Source organism: Cebus imitator, unplaced genomic scaffold, assembly GCF_001604975.1.
Source record: "Cebus imitator isolate Cc_AM_T3 unplaced genomic scaffold, Cebus_imitator-1.0 Scaffold59, whole genome shotgun sequence".
Classification (NCBI taxonomy): domain Eukaryota; kingdom Metazoa; phylum Chordata; class Mammalia; order Primates; family Cebidae; genus Cebus; species Cebus imitator.
Genome location: NW_016107374.1, coordinates 2,758,913 through 2,781,243, shown reverse-complemented (window position 1 = coordinate 2,781,243; position 22,331 = coordinate 2,758,913). Strand labels below are relative to the sequence as shown.

The 22,331-nt window shown below is 53.4% G+C and overlaps 1 protein-coding gene across 2 annotated transcripts; it reads right to left on the bottom strand.

Moving 5' to 3' along the window:
* Positions 1-9,747: 9,747 nt before the first annotated feature.
* PNPLA5 (patatin like phospholipase domain containing 5) lies at positions 9,748-22,118 on the bottom strand. 2 transcript variants are annotated; one of them, XM_017529428.2, is made up of 9 exons: positions 21,799-22,118; positions 21,152-21,384; positions 19,834-19,899; positions 19,311-19,520; positions 17,556-17,616; positions 16,242-16,427; positions 14,184-14,316; positions 11,555-11,671; positions 9,748-10,949 (listed from the first exon to the last, which is right to left on the bottom strand). In XM_017529428.2, the coding sequence occupies exons 1-9, from the start codon at positions 21,986-21,988 to the stop codon at positions 10,850-10,852; spliced, it is 1,296 nt and encodes a 431-aa protein (XP_017384917.1). In that variant the 5' UTR covers positions 21,989-22,118; the 3' UTR covers positions 9,748-10,849. The 2 variants fall into 2 exon arrangements, with proteins under 2 accessions (XP_017384917.1, XP_037594840.1); XM_037738912.1 differs by lacking the exons at positions 21,152-21,384; positions 21,799-22,118 and having other exon boundaries at positions 9,917-10,949; positions 19,311-19,491; positions 19,830-19,948.
* Positions 22,119-22,331: the final 213 nt, after the last annotated feature.

Below are 22,331 nucleotides of genomic sequence, written 5' to 3'. Positions count from 1 at the left end.
TTTTGGGTATTTTAGTAGAGACGGGGTTTCACCATGTTGGCCAGGATGGTCTCAATCTCCTGACCTCATGATCCACCTGCCTCAGCCTCCCAAAGTGCTGGGATTACAGGTGTGAGCCACCACACCCGGCCTACTTTTAGTTCTTTAAGGAATCGTCACACTGTTTTCCATAGTGGTTGCACTAGTTTACATTCCCACCAGCTGTGTAGAAGGGTCCCCTGTTCACCGCGTCAGTGGCAACATCTATTATTTTTTTATTATGGACATTCTTGCAGGAGTAAGGTGGTATTGCATTGTGGTTTTGATTTGCATTTCCCTGATCATTAGTGATATTGAGCATTGTTTCATATGGTTGTTGGCCATTTGTTTATCTTCTTTTGAGAATTGTCTATTCATGTCCTTAGCCCACTTTTTGATGAGATTGTTTTTTTCTTGCTAATTTGTTTGAATTCGTTGTAGATTCTGGATATTATTCCTTTGTCAGATACATAGATTGGGAGGATTTTCTCCCACTCGGTGGGCTGTCTATTTACTCTGCTGACCGTTCCTTTTGCCATACAAAAGCTCTTTAGATTAACTAAGTCCCAGCTATTTATCTTTGTTTTTATTGCATTTGCTTTTAGGTTCTTGGTCATAAAATCTTGCCTAAGCCAATGTCTAGAAGGGTTTTTCTGATGTCATCTTCTAGAATTTTTACAGTTTCAGGTCTTAGATTTAAGTCCTTGATCTATCTTGAGTTGATTTTTGTATAAGGTGAGAGACAAGAATCCAATTTCATTCTCCTACATATGGCTTGCCAATTATCCCAGCACCATTTGCTAAAAAGGGTGTCCTTTCCCCACTTTATGTTTCTGTTTGCTTTTTCAAAAATCAGTTGGCTGTAAGTCTCTGGGTTTATACCTGGGTTTTTATGTTCTGCTCCATTGGTCCGTGTGCCTATTTTTATACCAGTACCATGCTGCCTTGGTGACTATGGCCTTATGCTATAGTTTGAAATCAGGTAATGTGATGCCTCCAGATTTGTGCTTTTTGCTTAGTCTTGATTTGGCTATGTGGGCACTTTTTTGGTTCCATATGAATTTTAGAATGGTTTTTTTTTAGTCCTGTGAAGAACGATAGTGGTATTTTGATGGGAATTGCATTGCATTTGTAGATTGCTTTTGGCAGTGTGGTCATTTTCACAATACTGAGTCTACCCATCCATGAGCATGGGATATATTTCCATTTGTATGTGTGGTCTATGATTTCTTTCAGCAGTGTTTTTGTAGCTTTCCTTGTAGAGTTCTCCCACCTCCTTGGTTAGGTATATTCCTAAGTATTTTGTTGTTGTTGTTATTGCAGCTATTGTAAAAGAGGTTGAGTTCTTGATTTGATTCTCAGCTTGGTTGCTGTTGGTGTATAGGAGAGCTACTGATTTATGTACATTAACTTTGTATCTGGAAACTTTGCTGAATTCTTTTATCAGTTCTAGGAGCTTTTTGGAGGAGTCTTTAGGGTTTTCTGGGCTTATAATCAGAACATCAGCAAACAGCAACAGTTTAACTTCCTGTTTTCTGATTTGGATGCCCTTTATTTCTTTGTCTTGTCTGATTGCTCTGGCTAAGACTTCCAGTACTGTGTTGAAAAGTGGTGAGAATGGGCATCCTTGTCTTGTTCCAGTTCTCAGAGGGAAGAAAAGCTTCTTTAAATCTAATAAAAACATGTACAATATATTCTCTCTGAAGCTTGCTATCTGGAGGCTTCATCTGCATGAGAGAACATTGGCCTTCACAACCCAGATATTTCCTTCTATTGATTCATTTTTATTGGTAATAACTCTTTCGACCAATTGCCAGCTAGAAATATCTTTGAATCCGCCCTCCAAGTTGGAAGCCCCTCCCCGCTGCACGGCTGCTTACAGTTTTTCTGCTTTTCCTCACTGATATACATCTTTCACGTCTTGATTAATGCCTTATGTCTCCCTAAAATGTGTGGAACCAACTTGTGGCCAAAACACCTTGGACACATGTTCTTAGGATCTCCTAAGGGCTGTATCACAGGCCGTTGGTCACTCATATTTGGCGCAGAATAAATCTCTTCAAATATTTTACAGAGTTTGACTTTTCATTAGCAAGTATCTGTATGTACAATCAAATTTTTAGGATTAAGAACTTGTTGATTATAGATATGTCAGACATATCCAAAATTAGAGGGAATGGTATAATGAACTTTTATGTTTTTATACATCATTCAAATGACAATGAACCTCTACTCACCACCCAGTGTCAACTATTATCAACTCATGTTTCATCACCTCCCACATATCCAAATTGTATTGAAGCAAACCTCATGTATTATATAATTTCATTCATAAATACTTTAGTATGGATCTCTAAGGGATAAGAGCTCTTTGAAAACATATTACCAACACAGTAACACATCTAAGGAGTAATGATTATCCCCTAACATCACCAAACATCCAGATAGGGTATACATGATTAGATTTATGGGTGAGATGCTATGCTCAAAGGGTTTGAAGCCTCTGCCTGGGAATGACAAGTACAGTATAGCCAGATGATAAGGTTTGGCTGTGTCCTCACCCAAATCTTGTAGTTCCCATAATCCCCAAGTGTCATGGGAGGAACCAGGTGGGAGGTAATTGAATCATGGAAGCAGTTACTCCCATGCTGTTGTTCTCATGATAGTAAGTGGGTTTTCATGAGATCTGATGGTTTTATAAGGGGCTTTCCCCCTTTTGCTCCACACTTGTCCTTCCTGCTGCCATGTAAAGAAGGGTGTGTTTGCTTCCCCCCTGCCATTATTGTAAGTTTCCTGAGGCCTCCCTAGCCTTGCAGAAGTCAGTCCACTAAACCTCTTTCCTTTACAGATTACCCAGTCTCAAGCAGTTCTTTATATCAGTATAACAACAGACAAATACAGTAAATTGGTACCACAGAGAGTGGGGTGCTGCCATAGAGATACCCGAAAATGTGGAAGTGATACTGGAACTGGGTAACAGGCAGAGGTTGGAAGTTTGGAGGGCTCAGAAGAGTACAGGAACATTTATGAAAGTTTGGAACTTCCTTGAGACTTGTTGGATGGTTTTGGCCAAAATGCTGATAGTGATATGGACAACAAAGTCCAGGCTGAGGTGATCTCAGACGGAGATGAAAAACTTCATGGGAACTGGAACAAAGGTGACTCTTGCCATGCTTTAGCAAAGAGATTGGTGGCATTTTGCCCCTCCCCTAGAGATCTATGGAATTTTGAACTTGAGAGAGATGATTTAAGGTATCTGGTGAAAGAAATTCTTTTTTCTTTGCATCTGGTGAAAGAAATTTCTTTTTTTTTTTTTTTTTTTTTTTTTTTTTTGAGATGGAGTCTTTCTCTCTTGCCTAGCTTAGAGTGCATTGCCTCCATCTCCTGGGTTCAAGCGATTCTCTTGCCTCAGCCTCCTGAGTAGCTGGGATTACAGGTACCTATCACCGTGCCCAGCTAATTTTTGTGTTTTTAATAGAAATGGGGTTTCACCATCTTGGTCAGGCTGGTCTCAAACTCCTGACTTCGTGATCCACCTGCCTCAGCCTTCCAAAGTGCTGTGATTACAGGCGTGAGCCACCAGGCCCAGCTAGTGAAAGAAATTCCTAAGTGGCAAAGTGTTCAAGAGGAAACAGAGCATAAAAGTTTGGAAATTTTGCAGCCCGACAATGTGATAGAAAAGAAAACTGTATTTTCTGGGGAGAAATTCAAGCTGGCTACAGAAATTTGCATAAGTAATGAGGAGCCAAGTGTTAGTCACCAAGACAATGGTGAAAATGTCACCAGGGCATGTCAGAGACCTTTGTGGCAGCCCCTCCCATCACAGGCCTGGCGGCCTAGGAGGGACAAATGGTTTCCTGGGCTGGGTCCACGGCCCCCCTGCCATGTGCAGCCTTGGGACTTGAAGCCCTGCATCCTGACCACTCCAGCTGTGGCTAAAAGGGCCCAATGTACAGAACAGGCCATTGCTTCAGAGAGTGCAAGCCCCAAGCCTTGGCAGCTTCCACATGGTGTTGGGCCTGCTGGTGCACAGAAGTCAAGAATTGAGGTTTGGGAACCTCCACCTATGTTTCAGAGGATGTATGGAAAGGCCTGGGTATCCAGGCAGTAGTCTGCTACAGGGGTGGAGCCCTCATGGAGAACCTCTGCTAGGGCAGCGTAGTAGGGAAATGTGGGGTCAGAGCCCCCACACAGTTTCCATTGGAGTACTGCCTAGTGGAGCCGTAGGAAGAGGGCCATTGTCCTCCAGACCCCAGAATGGTAGATCCACCAATAGCTTGCTTGTGCACCTGGAAAAGCCACAGACAACACTAACCTAAGAAAGCAGCAAGGGCCAGGGCTGTACCCTGCAAAGCCACAGGAGGGGAGCTGCACAAAGCGTGCCTGGATGTGAGACAGAGTCAAAGAAGATCATTTTGGAACTTTAAGGTTTAGTGAATGCCCTGTTGGATTTTGGACTTGCATGGGACCTGTAGCCCCTTTGTTTTGGCCACTTCCTCCCATTTGGAATGGGTTTATTTACCCCCATTGTATCTAGGAAGTGATTTTGATTGTTTGATTTTGATTTTACAGGCTCCTAAGTGGAAGAGACTTCCCTTGTCTCAGATGAGACTTTGGACCTGGACTTTTGGGTTAATAATGGAATTAATTAAGACCTTGAGGGACTGTTGGGAAGGCATGATTGTGTTTTGAAAAGTGAGGACATGAGATTTGGGAGGGGCCAGGAGTGGAATGATATGCTTTGGCTGTGTCCCCACCCAAATCTTAACTCGAATTATAGTTCCCATAATCCACACATGTCATAGGAGGTACCTGGTGGGAGGTGATTGAATCATGGGAGTGGTTACCACCATGCTGTCTCATGGTAGTGAGTGAGTTCTCATGAGATATAATGGCTTTGTAAGGGGCTTCCCCCACTTTTGCTCAGCACTTCTCCTTCTTGCAGCCTGCAGCCATGTGAAGAAAGACATGTTTGCTTCCCCTTCTGCCATGATTGTAATAAGTTTCCTGAGGCCTCCCCTCAGCCCTGCAGAACTGTAAGTCAATTCAACCTCTTTCCTTTATTTTTATTTTTATATTTTTTTGACAGAGACTTGCTCTGTCAGCCAGGCTGGAGTGCAGTGGCACGATCTTGGCTCACTGCAGCCTCCACCTCCCGGGTTCAAGCAATTCTCGTGACTCAGCCTCCCGAGTAGCTGGGATTACAGGTGCCCACCACTACACCCAGGTAATTTTTGTATTTTAAGTAGAGACTGGATTTCATCATGTTGACCAGGGTGGTCTTGAACTCCTCACCTCAGGTAATCTGCCTGCCTCAGCCTCCCAAATTGCTGGGATTACAGGTGTGAGCCACTGTGCCTGGCCAACCTCTTTCCTTTATAAATTACCCAATCTCAGGTAGTTCTTCATAGCAGCATGAGAACAGACTAATACAGCAGGACATAGGGCTGGGGCAGAGGTCGCTTTACTAGCATCACGTGATTCCAGCTATAGTTGGAAGCGTAGCAGCCCTCTTCCCACAGATGACATGGAGCGAGTCTGAAGCACAGGGCATTGCGTGAGGCAGGTGGTCACACCAATGGGGTGGTCCCCAAGGACGCCAGTGCTCAGGAACCACAGGCTCCAAGCACATTAGAATCTCTGCAGACGAGTTCTGAGCATCAGTATTTTGACCCAGAATTCTAGTATCCAGACAGCAGGAGCACAGCCTTCCCTGGGCTTGAATGCAAACTTCACCATTGAATGTGTGACCCAGAACAAGGAACCTTAGCTCTCTTAGCCTCAGATTCCTTGTTAGTTTAATTTACCATGCGTCACCCCCATCCTACATTTAATTCGCACTTTCCCTTCCAGAACGACTTTCCTGCCAACCCAAATTCTAGTACCCATAAAGACCCCATTCAGAAACTAGTTCTTTTGTGGCTAATTCCCTCCTGAAATCATTTCTCCTTCCTCTGACACAGTGGCATTCATTATATGTGTGATGGGCTCGGAGAGGAGCTGGAGGCTCCTTAAACACCAGCTAGTCTGACCCTTGACTTTCAAGACAAAAAATTGAGGAGCTGATCAAGGAAAAGACTTGCCCAGTGTCCTAGAGCAGGTGCACAGTGGAGCTGTGATGGTCAGGGGTCTTTCTGCGGCCTGGAGCTCAGACTTGTGCATTTCCAGAGCAGCCACTTGCCTCTGAGAGCTTTAGTTTCCTCACTTATAAAATGGGGAGGATAATGCCTACCTCTCAGGGTTGCAGTGAGGTTCAGATGATGGGCTCTGTAAACTGCAAGGTGGTGTGTACTTGTGAGGGTTGCGTTACCTGTTGCCTCCATGGGGATAGCATTAGAGGGATGGGAGCTCCTTGGGGAAGGGACCTGCCTCAGGCATCAGGAAGCACCCAGCACATAACTGGTGCTCAGAAAGCCAGGCAGGGAGGATTGTAGCCAGCCCAGGAATGTGGCCCACAAATGGGAGCCATAGCTGCTCCAGGACTTCAGGGCCCAGAGAGGTTTCTGGCTGGGACACTGGGGGAAAGAAGTGGGTGGAAGACCCAGAACTTTAGCAGACATGATGGGAGACCGTGACACAGGGGCCAGAGAGAGCTCTGACGTTGCACAGGTCTGGACTCCAGTGGCCGTTCTTCTGGGTTTTACCTGGACTGCTCTCCACCCAGGGGCTGACGTGAGGCTCACAGGAGGCCCCCGTGGGTCACACACCCAGACTGGTGCCCAGCACACTGCAAAATGCAGTTAATGCACCTTTACTCCCCGCTGTCCCTTTCTGAGCAGTCATCTCTGTCATTTGATATAGTCTGTAGTAAGCACTTAATTTTTTTTTTTTTTAAGATGGAGTCTCACTCCGTTGCCCAGGCTGGAGTGCAGTAGCACGATTTCTGCCCTCTGCAACGCCCACCTCCTGGGTTCAAGCGCTTCTCCTGCCTCAGCCACCCGAGAATAGCTGAGACTACAGGCGCCCACCACCATGCCCGTCTAATTTTTGTATTTTTAGTAGAGACAGGGTTTCGCCACGTTGGCCAGGCTGGTCTTGAACTCCTGACCTCAAGTGGTCCACCCACCTTGGCCTCCCAAAGTACTGGGATTACAGGTGTGTGCTCTCATGCCTGACCATGAGCACTTAATTTTATCAAGTAAATATTCCATGAGTTATGTGTTACCATCTCCATTCCATCCAAGAGAAGACTGAATCCTTGAGAGGTGAGGAATTTCCCTGGGTCACATCAATGCTGACTTGTAGAGATGGGACTCAAACCCAGGTCAGCCCAAATTCAGAGCCCGGGATCCCTTCTCTGCTCCATAACGTGGGGCTGTGTCAGGAGGATCCTGGTAACAAGCTGGGGATTGTGACCTGGGTCAGCTCCTAGGTGTCAGCTGGACCACCTCCAGGCTCCAAGAAGGGTATGACACTGATAGTAGATGATGGCTCTATGAGCCAGGTCAAGCTCATTCATCCTAAGGCTACATTAACAGAGGCAGTGGTCAGGAGGTGGGAGGTGAAAGACAACGGTACTGCTCATATCACCTCTGGGCTACTGCTGGACTCCATTGCTCCCAGAAGGATGTGAACAAACTTGGGGTGTGAGGCTGGAGCTCCCTGACTGGGTTGGCGATGTCCTGAGGAGTGGTTGTAGGGTTCAAGCTGTTCACCATGGAGAAGAGCAACCTCAGAAGATCAACCCCCTTCTGCTCCTGTCCCCAAGCAGGCAGAGCAAGCAGAGTCTGTGGGCCCGGGGTGCAGAGCTGGGATCCATGGTGAAACCACAGGCACCTGGATTTTAACACCACGTGAGCAAATACCCAAGAGTTAAATAAGATAGAAACCAGGGAAGTACTTAAAAACGCAGGCCAGGCGCAGTGGCTCACACCTGTAATCCCAGCACTGTGGGAGGCCGAGGCGGGCGGATCACCTGAGGTGGGGAGTATGAGCCCAGCCTGACCAACATGGAGAAACCTCATCTCTGCTAAAAATACAAAATTAGCCGGGCATGGTGGTGCATGTCTGTAATCCCAGCTTCTCGGCAGGCTGAGGCAGGAGAATCACTGAAGCAGGAGGAGGAGGTTGCAGTGAGCAGAGGTTGTGCCATTGCACTCCAGCCGGGGCCACAAGAGCCAGACTCAACAGAAAGAAAGACAGTGAGGGGGGGGGGGGGGGGTGGGGGGGGGGGGGGGGGGTGGGAGTGGGGGGGGGGGGGGGGAAGGGGGGGGGGGGGGGGAGGAAGGGAAAAGAAAGGAAAAAGAGAGAAACCCGTGCTTAGAAACAATGATGCTTGCCAGGGATGCTTGTGAATGGTCTCTGCAATTGTCAAGTTGCCAGCAGATAACGCATGAGCCACAAATCATGGAGCTCAAAGAGACGTTTTCAAAGCAGAATGTTGTAAACAATGGAGATATTCAACCACCTGAGCCAAAAACATTTCCCCACATGCTGCTTGGCAAAGGAGGGTGATGGAGAGGGAGGTGGGAGTGGCCAACTATCTTCCCCAGTCTAAGTCACAAAGCAAAGCAATGGGGACAAAGCATAGGTCAAAGCCCCCACTACGTGAAGAACTGACGAGGGAGGGGTGATCGAGGGAGGCTGAGTGCCTGTGGGCATAGAGGCCTATGTCCGTGACAAGGGGCAAAGGGCAGGGAGCAAGAATATTCCTAAAGGCCTCTAAATCCTTCACCAGATGGCCAGGCCCCCCCACCACCACCAAACCCAGCTCCTGAGGGTAGGGACAGTGCATAGAGCATCCCACCTGTGCAGACAGTGTTGGGGGAGACCACAGGTCACCTGGCTCCAGGTGGGACAGCCTTTTCCTGATGCAGGGAGACAGCCAGAGGGGAAGAGGCCTGCTCAGACCCAGGGGGTCCTGAAGGGAAGTGGACAGCCTCCTGCATGCTCGAATGCTCACTGTCTGCCCCTTCCTCCTCCTCTTCCCTTTTTTTTTTTTTTTTTTTTTTTTGAGATGGAGCTTCACTCTTGTTGCCCAGGCTGGAGTGCAATGGCGTGATCTCGGCTCATTGCAACCTCCACCTCCTGCCTCAGCCTCCCGAGTAGCTGGGATTACAGGCATGCACCACCACACCCAACTCATTTTTTATTTTTAGTAGAGACATGGTTTCTCCATGTTGGTCAGGCTGGTCTCAAACTCCTGACCTCAGGTGATCCACCTGCCTCTGCCTCCCAAAGTGCTGGGATTACAGGCGTGAGCCACCATGCCCGGCTCCTCCTCCTTTTCTAATCCCACCACAGCCCCGTGCCCTCCTTTCCCCCACTGGCTCCCCTCTCTCATATTTGCTCCCCAAATCCAAGCTCCTCGCCACACCACAGACAGCGCCCTCCTGCCACAGCCTCTGCCTGTCCCCCCCACCCCACCCCCACTCACTGCAGGCCCCTTCCTCCTTCCGTCTCACCTCAGGGCCTTTGCACCTGCGTTGCCTCCGCCTGCAAAACCCAGCCTCTCGTCCTCAGTCTCAGCTCAGCTGTTACCTCCTCAGGGAGACCTTCCTGGGCCACCCAGGCCAGTGTTGCTCCCACGCCAACCCTGCCCCACCCTCACCTGATTTTGTTTTCTTCATGGCCCCACCGCTCCTGGGAGGATCTCGCATTTACATTTTTCCATTTGCTGTTCAGCGTCTGCTCCCGCACACCCACCAGAATGTCCGATTTCTTCAAGGTTGCGTCCCCAGGGCCTGTAACTCACTGAGCATAAGCTGGATAAATGAATGAAAGAATGAATGAGTGGCTTATTATCTTTTTGTTTATTTACTTATTTAGAGAAAGGGGCTCACTTTGTTGCCTGGACTGGGGTGCAGTGGCATGATCACAATTCACTGCAGCCTCGACCTCCTGGGCTCAAATGATCCTCCAGCCTCAGCCTTCCAAGTAGCTGTGACTACAGGCATGCGCCGCCATGCCCAGCTAAGTTTTTATTATGTTTTTTAGAGACAGGGTCTCGCTATGCTGCCCAGGCCGGTCATTTTCTCTTTAGTTCCTGCTTGTCTTCCTTTGGGTCCTGTTCTTACACCTCCGTCTCTCCACCCTCCCGATCTCCACTGAGCCTTAGGGCCTGGCCAGGGGCCCAGCATAGGTCCCGCTCTGCGTGTGGGGACAGCAGTGACTCCTGGAGAGGCCAGAGGCCTGGTGTCCCTGGCATCCTCTCTGCCTGAAGTAGAGGCATGGCTATTTCACAAACCTTCCACAGGAACAAGGCTGTGGTGGCAGCAGGGGCCACCGGGCCCAACAGAAGCACCCACAGCTGGGATCCTGAAAAGACCTGGACCCCCTCTCCTCCCCCTCCCACTTCCTGCCAGGACCTTCCAGCCTCTGGACCTGATAGGAAGTCAGAGGTCAAGGTTTCCTGAGCGGGGCAGATCCAGGGGTCACCCCCAAGGACTGAGAGTCTGTGGGAGGAGCACTCCCCAGCCCATTATTTCGATTGGCTCCTCTGGTCTCTGACTGGGGCATTGGGCACTTTCTCCGTGTCTTCTGTAAGTTGCTCCGTGGGCAGCTCCATGGCAGAACAGGAGCCCCTCTCCCCAGCAATGCTGCCCTCCTAGTATCCCCGCCTGGAAATTCTGGAATGAAGATGTGTGTCTCTGTGGCTGTCCTCCTTTCTCTCCCTGATGAGATGGGGTAAGAGGGAGGGCCGGTGACCTGGGTACACAGTGACCAGGACCATGTTGACAGGCTGTGCCTCAGGGACCCAGCTCCAAGCTGCAGGGTCTCCATGGAGATTGGCAGGGCCTCTTCCCACTGGGGCAGATGTGGGCACACAGGACAAAGGCCAGAGCAGGATTCCAGGAACACCAGGTCACTGGGCTGGCCCAGCTCGGCCTCCTCAGGCCTGATGGCTGGGCCCAAGCCCCAGGGTGCGGTCCATTTGTGGAGCTATCTGAGGTTGGAGGGGGCTTGTTTCTGGGACACCAGTGGCCAGAGGGCTGTGGAGGGAGCAGAAGTCTCAGGTGAATGCCTGGGTCTCAGAAAGAGCAGGTAAAGCTAGGTGGATACAGGCGCAGCAATGTGGTTGAGCTGGAAGTATCAGGAAGGTCCAAGGATACCCACTCCCCAGAGGACTGCGCTGACGTCCCTTCTAAACAGGTGACTGTGGAATGGGTGGAGGAGGACCACTGGGGACCCCTGAAGTCGGGAGGGCCAGCCAGAGGAGAGGGACCAGGCCACCCCAGGCCAGACCACACACAGGGCCAGCCTTGCCCAAGGTCGCATGGGGATGGACAATGGCAGGAGGACTGGCAGGGATCTGGTGAAGCCGAGAGAGGCACCTATCCCATGACCGCTCAGTGACTGTACCCAGCAGGTCATGCAGACTGAGCAAGGTGACTGTCATAGGGCGTCCAGCACAGGTCACGCACACAGCAGCGACCAACACACGTACCAATGCCTGCATGAGTAGGCCAGAGGGACACAGGTAAGCAGGTGGGCAGGCCAATGGCATGGATGGCCTGCCCAGGGCCCAGGGAAGCAGCTAGTGCGTTCCCCTCAGCACGGCCACCCTCCCTCCATCCCTGTCCTCTGCCCACCTCACCTGATGGGCCCAAGGAGCTGGGCTTTGGTCTTGGAGTACACCTTGTGGGCCACGCTCCTGAGCAGGCCCTGCATCCACCACAGGTCAGCTGGCACATCGGGCAGCCACGCCACCAACCTGGAGGAAGGGCCAGGTCAGCTTCGCCCAGGTGAGCTCAGGGTGTGGCCCCACCGAGCCCACCCTCCCCACAGGCCCAGAGCAGAGCCGGGGCCCTGCACCTGAGGGCTGCCAGGTTGGGAAAGAAGTGCCGGCAGTGTCGGCCACTGTGGCAGAGCAGGTTGGAGCCACGAGGGCACCTGCAGGGGTGGAATGATTCGAAACAGACTTTGAACTTGGCATTGGCAGCCAGGCCTTAGGGTCCTTGACTCCAGAGGGAATAAGTAGGAAGCACAGGGATGGAGAGGGGCCTTTGGGGTCAGGCTGGCCTGGGGGTGCAGCCCAGCTTCCCTGCCCACCAGCTGGGTGATCTGCGCAGGTCAGGAAACCTGTTTGGGTCTCTGTATCTTCGCCTGTCAAATGAGGACAGTCACCTCACCCGCAGTTCCTGATGTCCTCCTTGTCTGTGTCCATTTCTCTCTCTAGACCAGTCCCTGACCTCCCCACTCCACGCCCCTCCGTCTACTGTCCTCTCAGAAGCTGCTGGACCTCCGAAAACACAGCTGACAGACCTCCTTCTTGCTCAAGATGTCCCCGTGGTTCCCCAACCGCCCCATGATGGAGCAAACCACACATTCAGGGTCCCCAGAACTGCGTCTTGTCCCAGCACAAAGAAGAGCATCTGTCTGCAGAGCCGCAGCCATGCAGGGCCGTGCCTGAGAAAGCCCTGACTGGACACCTCAGATGCTGGCCTCAACCTGGGCCACAGCACCCTTGGAGGGGCCCCTACGCCAGAGCTCAAATGAGGCATGCAGTCCAGAGAGCGTGGTGTGATGGCAAAACATAAGCTGGACTGTCACCTCCCTTGTTCTGGACCTCCTGTCTCTATTAATGCAACCTACATGTTGAATATGTGTATTGTGAAAAACACTGAGAGCGAACTTCCCTGTGGTCTGGGCAGGCTCCCCTTTAGGGCTCACACAATGGATTTTTTTTAACTGAAAAGGTTGGACTTTACATTTATACTTTTGGATTTCAACTTGTGGTTTCCGTAAACAGCTCGGCTCGAGGAGAACCTCAGCAGAAAGCTCTCTCCTGGCTTTGGGCCACTGGTCATTTAAACAGCAGGGCTGACCCAGTCATTAAGTCAACATTGAGACAATGACCTGTGGTTCATCGTCACAGACCTTCTTCCAGAGAACAACGAATTTTTAAAAATACGGATCTCCCTATGACACCTCCCTGCCTTCCCACCACTCTGCAGACAAAGACCACGTTCAGCAGGCTCCGGAGCTCTGTGCATCTGCCCCAGCAGCCTCCCCTGCCTCGTCTCGTATGGCACGCTCCCTGAGGCTCCAGCTTCACTGACTTCCTTCCTGCTCCTAGAATGGGCCTGTCTCCCTCCTGCCTCTGGACTTTTGCACGTGCTATTCCATCTACCTAGAATGTTCTCCTTGTCCTCTTTGCCTGGTGGACACTGACTCATCCTTCAGATTACAGCCCAAGAGTCACCTCCTCCTGGCAGCCTTCCCCGGCCAGAGAGCCCCAAGGTGGAGCTGTGCCAGCGGAGAGCCAGTGCAGACTTCTCCCGGGTAACCTCCAGGCGGGGCTGTAGTCACAGGTGAGTGTGTGATAATTTGTGGGTCGTGAGTGCCACCAGGCCAGGAGCTGGGTCTGGGTCAGTGCTGCTGCCATGGCCCCTGAGAGGTCCTCAGCAACTGCTGGTGGAATGAATGAACAGCTGATGCAGAGGGACATGTGATCCAGCAAGTTAGGATGTTGCTGAGGGCCTAACCACAGCCGGGCTGACTTGGAAGGGCCGTGTTTTATAGAGAAGGAACCTGGAATCCCATGCCTAGAATCCCAGCACTTCGGGAGGCCAAGGCAGATGCATCACCTGAGACCAGCCTGACCCACATGGTGAAACCCTGTCTCTACTAAAAATACAAAACTGAGCCAGGGGTGGTGGCAGGAGACTTGCTTGAACTTGGGAGGCGGAGGTTGGAGTGAGCCGAGATGGTGCCGTTGCACTCCAGCTTGGGCAATAGAGTGAGACTCGACCAAAAGGAAGGGAGGGAGGAAGGAGGGAGGGAAGGAGGGAGGGAGGGAAGGAGGGAAGGAGGGAGGGAGGGAGGGAATCAGGAAGGAAAGAAGGAAGGAAGGAAGGAAACCTATAACCCAGAGAGATCAAGAGACCCAGCCCCAGCCACATAGCCAATCTGAGACTCTGCTGGGTGGAGCAATGGGCAGAGGTCACAGAGACAGTGTAGGGCCCGGGGGTAGAGACCCCTCCTGAACCAGGAGGCCCGGCTTCCGATTGCAGCCCCCATGCCACTTCCCCACCAGTCTCGTTTTGCAGAGGAGACCACAGAGGCTCTGAGTCATGCAGCCAACAGCACACAGCGACACCAGCCGGGCTCCCCCCAGTCCTGCCCACCCAGTGTGCCGGCCGCCCCTCCTGCCATGGGCACCGGTCTCCACCACAACCCCAGCCACAAGCCAGGCCCTTCCCAGCCCCCTGGCCGAGCCTTACCTTCTGCTCTGGAAGTAGACGTACTCGAAGGGCAGCATGCAGGGCAGAAGCAGGTACGTCAGCACCTGCCCAGGCCCCGACCGGCAGAAGCGGGCCCACGGGCTGTGGTCCCTCTTACACGCTTTCTTCAGTGCTGCAAGAGAAGCCCCAGCACGGCCCTGCCCACCTGGAGTCCGTGGGCTGACAGCCTGAGCCCCCCATCCCACACAGTGAGAGACTGCACCCTCCACCTTCTGCAGATGAAGAAGCAACACTGGCCGAGCCCCTCCCACAGGCTGGCAGGTAACTCTGCCCTCATCGTTGTCCATGAGACAAGTGGTGTCTGCCCTCTCATAGACGAGGAGACTGAGGTTCAGAGTGGAGCAGCGACTTGCCTAAAGACCATCAACAGGTAGTGGCAGGGCCAGGATGAACTTGAGGACTGTCAGGCTCCTGAGGTCTTTCTACCTCTCCTACCCCTCTGGGAAGTCTGCGGCCTGCTAGATTGGGACAGATGCTGTCACCACACTCCCTCAATAACAGTAACACGTCAGTATTATTAATAACCACAGCCACAGCTGTGACTGCAACAGCCGTCTCCTGGGTCCTTTATTCACCGACCTGACTGGAGTGGAAGGGACCAGCATCTGGGCTGACTTGGAGCCAGAGCCCAAATCCCAGCCTCCAGACACAGCCCAGGCCACAGCTCAGGCCACCACGTCCACTCTGGCCACTGCCCTCTGGAGACGGGGCATTTGAGGATTCGCAGAGAGCACAGGCCAGAGACCCTGCTCCACATTCACCTGCCGAGTGTCCTGGGACAAGTCCTAGCTTCCTCCTCTGTAAACTGGGGATCCCGGCAGGACTTTCCTCCCTGGGCAGGAAGGTGAGGATTAGGGGCGACACTCACAGTTCCCTCCCCAGCTGGCGCAGGGCAGAGCGCCCTGGAGTCGGTGCTCCACCCGAGGGAGCTCTCTGGTGCCCCCGTGTAGTTTTAGGGATACTGCTAGGTTCCGGAATCCCAAACTTGGACCTCAGGGGCTCAGCACAAGCCCGCGCCCATTTCTGCATGTCCTTGTGTGTTCTCCGGCATGGAAAGGGGGCCCTCCTCATCCCCTTGCCCACCCCACTCTCCCTGCTCTGGCCTCGACCGCCATCACTCTCCTTCAGCCTCTTCCCACCCTGCTGGGTCCACCCCTCCCCCACCCACCAGCACCTCATTCCCTCCTCCCACAGATTTTGAGGCCACCTGCCCACTCTGCCAGCCTCCCAAGCTCACCTCTGCTGCCTGCCCCTCAGTTACCACGCTGCAGCCACAGGGACCTCCCGTCTCTCCCTCCCCAGTGCCAGGACCTTTGCATGCACCGTGCCCTCTGCCCAATGCTCTTCTGCCTCTTGGCCTGGCCAACATCTTTCCAGCTTCACTTAGGTGGCACTCAAACTAACCCCCCACCATCATTACATGTGCCTGGCGGACCCTGTACTTTCCTGTTGTTGTAGTTGTGACATGTAATCACAGAGCAGAACAGACTAAATGGTTCCGAGTACAACCCTTGGTTCTGCCATTTGCTACTGTGTGACCTTGAGCAAATTGCTTAACTTCTCTGTGCTGTACAATGGGAACAATTCTGTACTATCCTCAGATGGTTATTGAAAGGATGAAATGAGTTCATGTTCATCTGGGGAATCCAGACCCTCTGTGTGTGCCTCTCCTGTGTCCCTCAACACGTCCTGCCCTTTCCTGGGCAGTGGGCAAAGACCTGGCTTTCGCTGGCACAGGCTTGGGTTCAGGTCCCCCAACGGCAGGCTCTGAGTGTTTGGTGAGTCCCTTCCTTTCTCTGAGCTTTATTTCCTCGTCAGTGAAGTGGGTACGAATAATGCTTAGGCCCAGGGTTGTGGTGAGGAATGAATGATGCCACATGTTAAAAGCCCGTAGTACCACACCTGGCACTTAGTTGGTGCTCAGTAAATGAGTCCTGTCCTTTTCCAGACCACAAGTGCCTTCAAGGCAGGGTCCCTGACCCCGGGCCCCTGAGTGCAGGGCCCTGGCAGGTGAGCAACTGCAGGAAGAGTCCATACCAGCCTCCAGCTCTGGCGAGAGCTGCTCAAAGTTGGGCACATCCTTGACTTGCACGTGGGGCACTTTCCAGTTGAGAGACAGGCCCCCCTTCCGGTGTTGGTCACTGTCAGCATCCCAGCCCCCATCACCTGGGGCTCGGGGTTCCTTAGACATCAGCGTCCATAGCACAGGTTCCTTGGTGAGTCCTGGGTCAGGGAAGGGAGAAGATAAGACAAGGCAGGCATCTGAGCCTCCCTAGGGTTCCCCATGCCACCCACATTTCTCAGTGCCCAAACCCAGTTCTGGGGATCCACTGTGCTGTGGGATAGACCTACGGCTTATTCTGAATGACTCCCTCCTGCCTTCCCCCGGCCCTGCTCTGCCCTGCTCCCTGCCCACTTTCAAGTGGCTCATCAGAACCCAGATCCCCGAGACACAATCCAGGGTTCAAATTCTGGCTCCACCCCCCGCAAGCTATGTGACCCAATGCCCTGTGCCTCAGTTTCCTTCTCTTTAAAAAAGGATAAGTAAGACCTGCTTTATACGGTTGCTCTGAGAATTAAACAAGATGAATACATAAAGCTTAAGCCCACATCTGGGCATGTATTATGCGCTGGGCAAATGCCTCCTGGTTGTGTGTCTTTGGTTGTATGCAGGGCTTGAGCACGTGAGTTCTTGAGCGGTTCATTTGACCTGCGCCTGAGTGTCTACCCACTCATTTGAAGAGCAGTGTCCTGTGGAGACATCCAGGCTCTCCAGCCCAGACCTCTCTGGCCCACCCACTGCCGCATGAACACACACACACACACACACACATACACACACACACACACACACACACCCCTCCTGCCATATTGAGTTATGTGCCCTCAGGGTGCCTGCCTCTGCCCCTTCTCTCTCGTTCTTCCCTCTGCTTAGAATGCACTCTTCCTTTGCATCTTCAACCTTGCTGGTGTCCTCATAACTAGTGAAAACCCAGCATATCTGTCACTGCTTCCAGGAAGCCCTCCTTGCCTATCCCCAACCCCCAGGCCAAGTCCAATGCTGAGTCCTCGGGACTCCCACAGCCCTGAGCATCCCTTCCTCACTGCACCCATTTCCCTGGGTTGGCTCTCTTTGGGTCTGTCCCCTGCACCAGGCTGCTGGCTGCTCAACAGTAGAACCTGTGTGTGATTCTCCTCTGAGTCCCCAGTACTCAGTTCACGTCCAGCATAGAGCAGGTGCTGAGGACGAGTGAGTGAGCCCAGGTCCGTCGTAGCTCAAAGGCCCAAGAGGCAAGGTCCACCTGGCACCATGTGGGCATGATCCTCAGCCACTGTGGGATTGCCACCTACCATGTCTCTCCAGGAACCTCAGGGCATCCAGGTAGCCTTGTCTGCAGCTGTCAGCCACCACCTGCCAACACACAGGGCAAGGGCGGGATGGGCAAGGCCTGGACCTGCCCCTCGAGCCAATGTCACAGGCCAGTGGCTTGTTTTCAACTGGAGACAATCCCAAGCCAGCCTCTTCTCCCCAAGCGACCATTCAGCAGGGCTCAGGGACCCCTGGGGACCCCAGCGTTGGGCAGGAAGGGCCAGAGGCCTGCAGGCAGAACAGATCTGCTCAGCTGGTTCCATCCCAGCAGCCGCGTCGCATCCCCCCGAGACGCCCTGGCTGGTCTTGCGCCAGCCCCTCCCCTCTCTTTCCTCAGTTTCCTCCTCTGGAAGATGGGATAACAAGGCCTAGGATGGCTAGGACTTCATCTGGCCTCTTGTAGGGCAGTGGATGGGGGTTCCCTTTGCCCCTTTGATGTTCACTTTCAGGACCAGACTGAGATGGGCTGAGAAACCAAGAGTCCCACCTACCTGTCTGATTAAAACCCATCCTGTGGCAAAGGGCGCTGTACCCCCCTCATCCTTGCTGTGAGACCTCAGCATGGAAGTGCCAACTCTCTCCGTGCCTCAGTTTACTTATTTAGAATATGGGGCTGGGATTTTCTGCCCACCCAGGGGTGTGGGGAGGACCAGAGGAAATGAACATGACCTTGTCTCATGACTTAGAAAGCACTACACAAACGTGAGAGGCAGGAGGGGTGGGGAGGAGCCAGGATGTGGTTGGGGCAGAGGGGAGGGAGGGGGAGGGGGAGAGAGAGAGAGAGAGAGAGAGAGAGAGTGTGTGTGTGTGTGTGTGTGTGTGTGTGTGTGTGTGTGTTGGTTTTTTTGAGAGAGAGTCTCGCTTTGTCACCCAGGCTGCAGTGCAGTGACACAGTCTCGACTCACTGCAAGCTCCGCCTCCCACGTTCAATTGATTCTCCTGCCCCAGCCTCCCCAGCAGCTGGGATTACAGGCGCGCACCACCACTCCCAGCTAATTTTTGTATTTTTAGTAGAAACGGGGTTTCACCATGTTGGCCAGGCTTGTCTCAAACTCCTGACCTTAAGTGATCTGCCCACCTCAGCCTCCCAAAGTGCTGGGATTACAGGTGTGAGCCACCGCACCCAATCAGGAGGAGTGTGTTTCAACAGTTGTCAAATTATTCATTTTCAAGAAATACCAAGAGGTTAAAAAAAAAAAACAACCCTCATTTGTTGTTTCTTTGCACTTGTGCCTTGCCTCCACAATGGATAGTCAATTTGGGCACAGTCAAGGGCAGTGGTCAGGAGCATGGTCCTGAGCCAGCTGAAGGTCTGAATCCTAGTTTTGCTGCTTCCAGGCTGTGTGACTTTGAACAAGTTGCTTAACCTCTTTGAGCCATCATGTCCTCCCTTGAGAAATGGAAATGATAACACTACCTGCCTACAGACCCTGGCCTAGGGGAGCACAGGCAAAGGCCCTGCCCGAAGACCACCAGCTCAGCAGAGTTGGCGCGAGTGTGTCCTCTCGACCTGAGGCCAATCCTCACTCAGCACTGGCTCATAGAGTCAAGAACAGCAAGGACACACCTGAACCCCAGGCTTAGGATCCAGGCCATCCTTGGCTGTGAGACTCAGGACATATGTTGTAACTGCCTTGAGGCTCAGGGGGTGGCAGGGGTTGGGGGTACACAGAATCTGACTCATGGGGCCCTTGACCTTGGCCAAGCCTCTAACACCTGCACAGGGCTGGACCTACCTCTGGTTTGGAGGGCACAAGGCATGTGAATGCCAGGAATAAGTTCTCGGTGGAGATTTGGAAGCTAGCATTGAAGATGTTCAACTCATGCAGGTTGGCGGAGGTGCTCTGGGGACAAATGTCCACCGTCCCAGGGAAGGGCGACACGGTGATGGTGGAGGGGCAGTCCGCAAAGGGCAGGCTGTTGCTCAGAGCCCCATCGATGTATCGCTGTAATTTGTGGGGGCAGGTGGGTGGTGCTGCCCTCTCAGAATGCCTCCCACACTGGCTGCAGCGGATGACCCTCTAGCTGCCCCTGAGACACCAGGGCCACTCCAGCCCAGGAGGATGAATGCTCCCCAGGAGCGGGGGGGGGGGGCCTGGCACACAGTAGGTGCTTATGGCTGGGGATCGTGCCCCACATGGTGGCAGGTGGACCCTGCCTCTTGGGCCTTTGAGCTGCTAGGGTTTCCTCCACCCAAGCCCTTCTCCACAGTGTGCACCCCAGGCTGCCCAGAGCGACAGGATTCCAAAGTGCACTCACCTCCCCTCTGAACTCCGGGGGAATCACCCCACAATAGAAAGGAAAGTATGAGCTGCAGACCAGCACCTAGGAAGAGAACAGTCAGCAGGAACACGACTGTGCATGCTCCTTGCATTCAGAACCTCCTCTGGGCATGGTTTCTAATCCCAGCAGCCTGCAAAGGAAGCGTCATGACTCCCGCGTCCAGATGAGGAAGCTGAGGCATCACCTCCCAGCCAGGCTCTCCCAGGGAAGCAGGGATCGAAGCACCTCTGTCTTGGAGGCTTTTGTCTTGATGCCCACCTCCTCTTTCCGTGGGTGTGCAGGGAAGGAGGCCAGGTGCTTGCCGCAGGTGAGTGTCCACAGGCTCCTGAGGAAGCCAGCCGCGACCCCAAAGAGTGGCCCAGAATTCTTGCCTGTGTAGCAGTTGGGGTGGGGCCTGGCACATAGTAGGTGCTCAGTACACACTAGCTGCTGTCCCTAATATTCATCTGTGGGAACAAGACTGTCACGTGCATCTCCATCTGGTCAGAGCCAGGATGGGTACTGCACCTCCCAGAGAGAGCTGGGATGTTTCCAAGTGTTCCAGGAGACAAAGTTCTATATTCGAAAGCTTGCAGGCTCTAGGTTGGTGGTTCTCAACTACGAGTGATTATCCCCCACCCCCACAGGACACTCAATGTCAGAGGCACTTTTGGTTGCCACACAGTGTGCCTGCACGTGCGCATGCGTGTGCACGCTATTGGAAATGTCAATAGAGTCAAGGTCTATGTGAAGCATCTTTTTTAGACATCCTATTTCATTTCAGTACTGGGTTGTTCCTTACCTCTTACTTAGAGATGAGTTCATTACAGAGACCACCCGCCCCCCAGAACCAAGGAGCATAGAAGCCCCAGGAAGGCAAGGGCTTCTGTCTGTTTTGTTCCCTGTTACAGTCACAGCGCCTAGAACAGTGACTGGCACATAACAGACATTCAGTAAATGTCTGCCCACTGCCAAAAAGCAGCTGGGGGATGGGGTGGGGCTGGGGCTGGGGCTGGGCAGCTGCTTTCTGGAAAGAGCAGTCCCTTTGGGGGCCCTGACTCAGCAGCCTGACTCTGCCAGGCTCCAGCCAGACCCTTCTGTGTGCAGCAGGCCTGGAAGTCTCCAGCCCCACCCTGCTCATCTTCTGTGTGCCTCAGTTACCTTGCCTATAAACAGGTCGGCCCTCCCTCCCTCCCTCCCTCCCTCCCTCCCTCCGTGCCCAGCGAATACATCTGCCTGAGAAGTACCTGGAAGTCACTCTGGACTGGATGGAGCCCGCCCACCCCACCAGGCCCTGGATCCCCGCACTGCCCACCTGGATGAGCTCATCTCGGGTGGCAAAGTCGGTGATTATGAAGTTGCGGCCGTCAGGCCAGCGGGTCAGTGAGACACCCAGCCGCTGGGAGGCCAGGACGTGGGCGTCGGGGGGCAGAGAGTCCTGCAGCTGCCGCTTGATGTACTCGGTGGGCGCGTAAGCCGGGTGCAGGATGCCGAGGCTCAGCTGCTCCACCTGCCTGACCATGCCCAGGAGGTGGGTGCAGCAGAAGTCTGCAGGAGGGCGGGGGAGGGGAGGCCTCAGCGCATGGGTCCTGCCAGCCCCTCCCCTCCACATCCCCACCACCCTCCTGGGTGCAATGGGAGCCTGATCCTCTCACTCCAGCCCAGAATTTCTGGGCTCGGCCCTGGATTCAAATGTTCCTTTCACCTTTTCACCTTTGCCCCCCAGCCGACCTTGGAAACAGAGTTTCTGGCTCTGAACCACGATCTCTCGTCTGCAAATGGGGGTCACCTAGTCCCCAGACCTCGGGGTTCTCATGGGATTAAATCGGGCTGTGCCCGGGGTAGAGGGCGCAAGGCACAGCGCCAGGCACCAGCGCCTCTGGGCTCCCACCCTGTCTCATCGAGAATCCTCTTCCCTTAAGGTGTCCCCACCCTTCTTCGCCCCTGCGGTCAAGGACCCACCGACCGACTTGCCACAGACGATGCTGACTGCATTGAGCGCCCCAGACGAGGACCCGTAGAAACGGCGGGTGCCCTGGAGGAGGCGTGGGGCACGCTGGCGCAGGCACTGGGTGGCACCCACGTGGTAGATACCCAGGAAGCCGGCGCCGGAGAAGGACAGGTTCCAGCTGCCCTCCTCCAAGAAGCCCATGGCTGGGGCACCCAGTGGAGTGATCCGGACGAGGAAGGCTCACTCCCTGGTCAGGGATGGGGCCGGGATGCGGCGCTGGGCAGGGCTGGGCCCAAATGTGGGCTCTGGCGGGAACCGGGCTGGGGCTGGTGCGCCCCAGCCAAGGAAGTCTCCAGTCGCGACCAGCCCCCACTCCAGGTGTGCGTCAGGTGAGCCCCAGAGGTGCCCGGGCACTGTTTATACCCTGACGCCGCCCCCACGCGCCGCCCCAGATCCGCAGCGGGTCACAGATTTCTGGGTGACAGGGCAGGGGACTGGATCCAATTCTTGGCCCGATCTCTGGTAGTCTGGGCAGTTGTTATTC